This window comes from Eufriesea mexicana, unplaced genomic scaffold, assembly GCF_001483705.2.
Source record: "Eufriesea mexicana isolate 0111107269 unplaced genomic scaffold, ASM148370v2 scaffold5767, whole genome shotgun sequence".
NCBI lineage: Eukaryota > Metazoa > Arthropoda > Insecta > Hymenoptera > Apidae > Eufriesea > Eufriesea mexicana.
In genome coordinates this window covers 805,327-813,409 of record NW_016913695.1, presented here as the reverse complement: position 1 = coordinate 813,409, position 8,083 = coordinate 805,327, and the positions used below count along the sequence as shown (strand labels likewise).

Genomic DNA, 8,083 nt, shown 5'->3' with positions numbered 1-8,083 from the left:
TATTGTAAATACAATAGAAGAAAAATTACATATAATATGATGTTACCTATGTGCATTGTATTTAGAAGTTTCATAAGTAGAAATATGTGGTATATCTGTAATGTCAATACCCTTTTTATATGCTTTCCATACATATGATGTAATCCATGTGTAAAAAATATATGAAAATAACCCAGCATTATCTGCTGGCATACTTTCCTTATTTCTGAAAAATATATGAGAAAATATTACATAAAAAATATTTTATTAAAAAAATAAATTTATATTAATACATACTGATTTTTATGACGTATTGGTATAAGATTCCTTAAAGCTGGATTATATCGGTTCATATTGCTTGTTTTGATATATTCTACTGATACTTTTGGTGAGTGTGAATGTGAACTAGGAAGTAAAAAATGTTGTCCTTCACTAACATCATTGTATCTAAAAGAAATATTTAGAAAGTGTTAATCTTTTATCTAAATTCACCAAAAATAGAAAAAACTGTAATTTCATACATTTCACCATTAACGTATTGAGTTTCATTATTTTCGCTCTGGCCACTGGGAGCATCTGTTTTATTTTCCATAACTTTTCCTTAGTATTACAAGTTAACTATATTAAATTTAAATAATATAAACGTTAGAAATAAAATTTTAATAGAAACAAATATAAAGAATATAATAATAATAATAAAACATAGTCTTGTAAATTAGTTAATTGTATTCTAAATTGCTTAACAATTTGTGAAAGTAGAGATATTGGTACAACAGCTTACAAATTATTAGTAAGAAATTATTTTTATCAGTATGTTCTTATCAATGTCATTACCTATCTAGTAATTATGACAATTATGCACAAATGTACAATTATGCTTTCATTTTATAATAAAATTAAAAATTTTATATTTGTTTATATTCAGATAAAAAGAAAAACGAATAACTTTAATCCACTGGAAAGTTGCAGATATATAACATACAATAACAGATCTAATACTGATAATGCATATTAAGTGTTGAAAAGCTGATAAAAAATTTTATCAATTTTAAACAATGACAAGTGGTACGGCTGAAAACAGATTTAATTTAAAATTTGTGCGTGAAATTCTGCCCTCTATGATTTGACGATTTGTAGATACATGTGACATAATTCTTAATTAACCTGGTTTCAAAAGCTTCATTGAATCAACAAAGTAACGGTATTTTTATTTCGGAATTCAAAAGATTAAAAATGCAAAAACATAAAAACTATTTATAGAAATATTAATTAACTTAATAAATACTTATAAATTATTATTATTAATAATATATCAATATCAATGTAACAATAATGATGAAATACGTCCGTTATTTTTCTTTGTATTGTAATATACATTTGATTAAGTACCATTAAAAAACACAAAATAAATTTAAATAAATAAATTAAATATAGTATTTTGTATCAAGATACGTGAATATATAACTGAATATATAACTTTTCTACTTGCATTATTTGAAAGAAGATACTAAATTTTCTGAAATATACATGCTTTATCGTACAAAATCTGTCACAATCAAACTACAGTACTTAAGATAACATTAATTACCTTTGCACATAGATAAATTTTTGTATACACTTAGACAAATTGTACATTGCTTTTATGTTTCTCATTCCAATATTTCCACGTATTAATAGATTGCAATTGCTTGATGTGACGCTGCATGTTACATACATACAATGTATTCCTTTGTCCCACCCTCATTTATATTCATTATCTCAATTGTAAACACTTGAAATGATTTATTCATCACTTAGTCATAATCAAATAATATTATACTTTGTCTATAAAACCACAAAAATCTAAAAAATAAATAAGAATTTTATACTAAAATATAAAAGGCAAATTATTCTTTAATATAAAAATAATTGGATAAAATATTTAAATTTTAGCACTGAAAATTAAATAGTTCTGAGATACTAATAAAAAATTTTGGGTACATATGTACATTGAATTTTACTTCTATGTGCAAGGCTGCGATAATATGTGCGTCAATCTCTTTCAAATCTTATCTAGATCGGCCACCGAGGCCTATTGGAACTACATCCAAATGATTTATAACAATGCTTTATAGTAAACAAATTTTCATAAATTCAATACAAAAATTAATTAGCTATTTAATAAAAAAAAAATATAGTATGAATGAGGAGCCTTCTTTTATGAAGTTAGCATTTATTGTTACACTTTATAAAACACAGGTCACATCAAACATACGTCGTTGCTATTAATTTCATGCACAATATAAATTTATAAGGATACATTTTATTTTTTTTTTATTCTTTTTTCTCTTTTTTTTTTGGATATAGACTTTTTCACGTACAAAATATAAGGTCCTAAAGAAATACAAGCATTCCCGTTTTGTTTACAACATTCATTTTCGCAATGAAAGATAAGGAGTATTTTATCTCTTTTTTCTTATATATAGTGAAATGTTACATTTATTTTTTCCCTCTTCTTTAAATTAATGTTTTTCACAAAAACTTGTAGAGCTAAAAACGCTACAAGTAAAATTGACTCGAATGCAGATATATCTTTTATAAATGCCAAAAGTGGAATAGAGCCCGATAAGATTTAATATGCGCTTAACATATGCGCTTAAATCACTTAACATACTCTCTTCTTTTTTTTACACTATGAAGTATATATCATTAAACAAGACTTCATGGTCAAAATATTTTGCATATCATTTAGAATAATATTCGATAGAGTTAACATAAACTATGTAAATATAACTGTGTTATTATTTAGATAAATATATTACAATATGGATCATAATCGTTGAACTGTTTGCGTTTCAATATAAACTAACTATCCTTGTACGATTGCAAACGTTATTTCTAACTCTGACGATAACCTGGTGTCGAAGCTGTTACATAATTTATAAATATGCTTATTCTCTAATATTAGAATTTGGAACACTTTTGTGAGGTCTTAATGAAATAACAGATATATAATACATTAAAATATTATTATAATAAAAAAGGTATTGAGTAGTTTCTGTGACTTAGATTTTTATGATTCAAGGAAATTAAACTAATTATTTTTTAAAAACAAGATGTCTTTTATAATTATTTAAATTTAAAACTGAAATACACCCAATGGTTTGAAAAAGTGGTTCTTAGTGTAATGTTCAATATTTTCACTGAACATAAATGAACGCCAAAAAGAAACTGAAATATAGTTATAACAAATTGTGATTAACTAAATTCGTCCCTTAAAAAAACTAATTAATGATCACCGATGGTACATCATAAAAACTAAAACATAAGCTTTGAGTTCTGTTTAATAGTTGCGTATGTAAATCATAAAACATAATGTAATGGCTATAATCAATTTTCAACTGAACGCAATATGGAAACGAAATTTCACTGTTCACAAAATTCAGTATGTTAAAACTTTGATTTATGAAACGTTTTATCGTCGGTAGCGTAAGAAACGCGACATCCAGCCTCAAAAACTATTATAATTACTTCCTCCTAGTTGAGAGCTGAAACCTCTGTTTGGAGAATATCCCGGCCTGAAGTTATTACCCAAACCTAGTAATATAAAAATACAAAATTAGTATTTTTTCACTACCTATAACTTCTGAAAATAAACTAAAAACATAAAAGTAAAAAGGTTAAAAAAAAATTAAATAAAAAAGAAAGGAGGAAAGGTACAAATTATACCTCCACAGAAATTTCCAATGCCACCTAGCGACATTCCACTTGAACCACCAGTTGAATTTAAGAATAATTCAATGTACCTATGAGACATATGGCTTTTATCCTGTAATAAAATTATAATAGAAAAAAATTAATATAGTAATTGGAAGTTATAATTTGGATTACAATTATCTAACGAACCTTGGACATAGCTTTAACAGCCTCCTCATGAGTTGCAAACTCTACATCTGCTTCTCCAGAAGGACGTCCGCCGTTTTCAAGAATAATTCGGACATTTACTGGTTCAATAGGTCTAAAGAACTACAATCATAGAATAATATTTCATTGCAGAAATAATAATTTAATGAAATTTAATATACCTACTGTATTCAATTTGAAAACCTACATCAGCTATGTCTTGTTCAGTAGCTTTAAATGGTAATCCACGCATATGTATACTGTGGATACCGGAATTACCACCCCATGTATCACCGCTGCCTCTGAAATTTCCGCCTTTCATATCCAAACCACCTCTCATTCCCATATTTCCTCCCCGTGAATCGAAATTACTACCACTTCCCCATGGACCACCATCAAAATCTGAAAAATATTAAACGATAAAGAAAAAAGTTTTATATAAGCCTTACTTTATATTTTAAATAAGTAACAAATTCGTAGTACCTCTATTTCTTGAACCTCTGCTATTATTACTAAAACGGTTCATCCCACCGAAACGTGCACCTCGATCATATGGAGCAGGTCTTTGATTGAAACCACCCATTGGTCCACCTCGCATTTTCGGTCCAATACTAGCGCGCACTTCGGACAAAGTGCTTCGGAAGATTTCGATGTATCTGTTAAGATTGACATTAATTGTTATTATTTTCGTGTGAATATTATTGCCGCTCATATAGTCGGCTGCCTTCTCAAAGAAGAGAAAATTCGATGCAAAAATATCAATGAGTATAAAATTTCTGACTTTAAAACGAAGACAGATATAAATAGGAAATACAAATGTTAAAAAAAAAAAAAAAACATTGTCTAAATAAATTAACCGATTATTGTTCTGATACAAAAAAAGAAAAAAAAGAAAAAATTAAAAACTAAAAAGAAAAGAAGGAAAAGATAAATGGTTCGAAGAAAAAATCCATACGAAGAATTTTGTAATGGATTAACTGTTCATACTACACCTCCACATATTTATTAAACCTGTGTGTAGATACCCTCCCTCGGTGACATTGCATTCTGATGTATCTTATGTCACCCTAGCCATTGAGATGCTGATGATCCTCAGGTATATGACAATTACAATTGCACTTTATGCAATTTGAGAGAGAGAGAGAGAGAGGAGAGAGAGAGAGAGAGAGAGAGAGAGAGAGAGAGAGAGAGAAAGGGTAAACAATACACAAGTATCGAGAAGCGATACAACTAAAAGAAAGTATGTTAGATTTAAATATTTAATTTTTGGAAAAAAAGCTAAAATGATCAAAGATAGCGTATCTTGTCGTACGATCATGATAATAAAGTATTTCCGTGCAATTAATGAGCTGTATGTATTAACTATATATAGTGACCTTACAAAAGAAAAATTGTGCAAAGCCTTTGAGCTCAAATTATTACATAGTTTTGCATAAAACGTACAATTGTGCAATTGTCAAACAGATGTGCCAAATTAGATCGATGATTACTACCTCCGTAGTGCCCACCCATCCTGGGTTAGCCCTACCCACCTCCCATGGGATTTGGTGACGATGTAAGGGGGTACCTCCCGCCCGGCACCCACCCATAGGTTTCAGTTGGGCCAACAGTACTTTCGCTTACGTACGACTAACTTTCTTTTATTTGTGTTCAAAGAGAAGCAGTTTCTTTATATGATTAATTTCTATAGTAATATACAAATAGAATAACAGGTATAATTAATAAATAAATATTTTATTTTGTAAAGTATTTTCTTATTAACTAAAGTAATAAAGAAACTGCATCTATATAAAAACTCGCTCCCGCTATTTACTAACAAAATTTATATACCTACATGTACTACGATCATAAAATGATATTGAAAAGTTATAAGTATACCCAAACCCAGCTAGCGTCAGTGCCCCACCTGTGTCCTATCTTTTCCTTGTGTTTCTGCAGAGCGCGCTCCGCAACATCTTTGTTAACAAACTGAACGTAAGCCTCCCCAGTACTGCGGCCCGTGTAGTCTGTCGGTAGTGAAATCCCGTTCGGCAATATCTCCAACCCTGACCCACACATAATCAAACATCGACATTGTAGCGTAACACCCATTATTGATTATAGTATCGTCAGTTTATTTAAAGCCCTCATAAAGAAGCAAGATTTAAAATATCCTTTGCACATTATGTGCAAAACGTCTCGCTCCAAAATTATACTTTTTTCTCAATTAAGTCAAAATAAAAAAATGTTAACTACGCCGAAGTTAAGAATTAAGTTCTATACAGAAAACATAAAGATATAAATAAAATATAAGAATATATTTACATATTATATAAATCACATGAAAATTATAATAAATGTTTCTTTTGAGTCTATAAAGGATCATAGAATATAGGAATTTTACTTTTTTCAATCTTAAATCTTAACTAAGGCCATCTAATGATTACAGAAACACAGAGACACTGCTTGGGATGGGTATAAAATCACTTTCAAAGTTTATATATGTTTAGTAAAACGTTGCAAGCTTTTATTTCTATATGCATCTTGTTCTGACAGATACTTTTACTTTCATATTTATTCTCTAGGAAATATATATATATTATTTATTTGTAATCGTAAATTTCCTTTACCTTAATTTGAAGCACGTATGCTCATTTTTTAAGTTAAAATGGAATAGAAAATTATACTTTTACCTTATTTTTTTTTCTTTCATAATACTATAATGAATACGTACTATAACCATCAAAAGCATTTAGTCCCTGTGATTCAAGTTTTTTTATTTGATCAACAAAAATCAAACAATAAAATTAAAAAAAAAAAAAAAAAAAGAAAGAAAGAGAAAAGCAAGACACATTGATCATCAACAAGATGTAAGTGAACTTCTAGCAATATCTAATATTAAAAAATTAATAAAGATACAAGTTTGTATATACAGTATAAAATACCTGAGAAGAACTGTGCTATTTCTTCTTTGGAACAGCCAAATGGTAGACCACGTAGTCTCACACAACCATCATCCATAGCATTTTCTAGGTTCATACCACTTCTCTTCACAACCCATTCCATTTCACCTCTTTTTGCTTTAAAAACTATGGTGAAAAAAACAGTTACTTGTATCTGTTTTAAATATTTTTGACTTTATAAAATTTTTAACAAACCTTCAATATAACGATGACCCATATGATCCCTATCCCTTTTGCAAGCTTTCTGAATATCTTCCAATGTGTCCATTTCTACATATGCCTCTCCACTTGGACGGCCTTCTCGTGACATTGTCATATGAACACCATTTTTACCATTTGTAATAGAACAATCGCTAAAGAATTTCATGATTTCATCAACAGTAGTTGACCATGGTAATCCACGTAATTTAACAACAAAGCCTTCATCATCATGGTCTCCACTTCCATTCGACATGATTTCAGTCTAAAATAAACTATGTCATGATTTGTACAAATATATTCTGACATTTCCTTCATATTGTATATTATTAAATTAATAGTAATTAATATTATTTCATAATTCTTATTTAATTTTGAAATATTATAAATATGTGATTATTTATATATGATTATTGGTAATAACTATTCAGAATACAGAAACCAGTAATATTTAACACTATTATGTTATTTAACAAATAATTGATATAAAAATTAAAATAAATACAAATATGATATTTCATAACTTGTTACTGAAATTTAATTGTGATGGAAAATACTTTTCTTACATAATAAAATTTAGCAATAATAATGATGATACAAAAACAACAATAACAATAACAACAACGATAACAACAATAATAATAACAATAAAAAATAAGAAGAAGAAGAAGAATATCGAGATTTAAAGAAATACGTATACAAAAAAAATACGTTTACAACACAACCGTAAAAAATGTTTGGGAAAAAAAATACCTCATTATCAAGGAATTTTTAGTATCCAAGTATCCTAATTTTTAATTTTATAGAAACAAAATTGATTTGTTTTATAAATTATAAATACAATACTAATACTTACGACTTTGTGGTGCTGATTTATAAATAAGAAAGAATGACAAATTAAGTTTAATTGACAGCAAACGCTTAGCTCTACCACGCTCTACAAAGATATCAAGAAAATGGCGTATATCTTTACGAAACTTAAGGCTGGTTTAAAAATCTAATATAATAATATTGCGGTATTCAAAATTTTTGGCTCTTTTCCAATTTATTTACATTTTGCATGTTACAGTAATATATATTCT

The 8,083-nt window shown here is 28.0% G+C and overlaps 2 protein-coding genes across 2 annotated transcripts in view; both read right to left on the bottom strand.

Moving 5' to 3' along the window:
* The window catches only part of na (sodium leak channel non-selective protein na), an 18,556-nt gene extending 16,869 nt beyond the window's left edge, over positions 1-1,687 (bottom strand). Inside the window, exons 1-4 of the mRNA XM_017906709.1 lie at positions 1,568-1,687; positions 501-597; positions 277-426; positions 47-205 (exon numbers count right to left, since the gene is read on the bottom strand). Of these exons, the coding sequence (XP_017762198.1) occupies positions 47-205; positions 277-426; positions 501-571 (380 nt within the window). The 5' untranslated portion in view covers positions 572-597; positions 1,568-1,687. The remainder of the gene's footprint in view (positions 1-46; positions 206-276; positions 427-500; positions 598-1,567) is intronic.
* A 1,628-nt stretch (positions 1,688-3,315) lies between these two features.
* On the bottom strand, positions 3,316-7,998 carry glo (heterogeneous nuclear ribonucleoprotein glorund). Its single transcript, XM_017906641.1, has 9 exons — positions 7,858-7,998; positions 6,999-7,276; positions 6,786-6,929; positions 5,768-5,906; positions 4,345-4,517; positions 4,070-4,263; positions 3,865-3,984; positions 3,688-3,787; positions 3,316-3,555 (listed from the first exon to the last, which is right to left on the bottom strand). Exons 2-9 carry the CDS (start codon positions 7,255-7,257, stop codon positions 3,470-3,472), a joined length of 1,215 nt encoding a protein of 404 aa, XP_017762130.1. The 5' UTR covers positions 7,258-7,276; positions 7,858-7,998; the 3' UTR covers positions 3,316-3,469.
* Positions 7,999-8,083: the final 85 nt, after the last annotated feature.

Excerpts from the sequence above, each read along its gene's own strand:
- glo (XM_017906641.1), bottom strand. The coding sequence starts at position 7,257 with ATGTCGAATGGAAGTGGAGACCATGATGATGAAGGCTTTGTTGTTAAA. Across the intron at positions 4,518-5,767 it reads AAGGAAAAGATAGGACACAG|ATACATCGAAATCTTCCGAA; the intron begins GTGGGGCACTGA and ends CAATCTTAACAG. Across the intron at positions 4,264-4,344 it reads CAGAGGTTCAAGAAATAGAG|ATTTTGATGGTGGTCCATGG; the intron begins GTACTACGAATT and ends AATATTTTTCAG.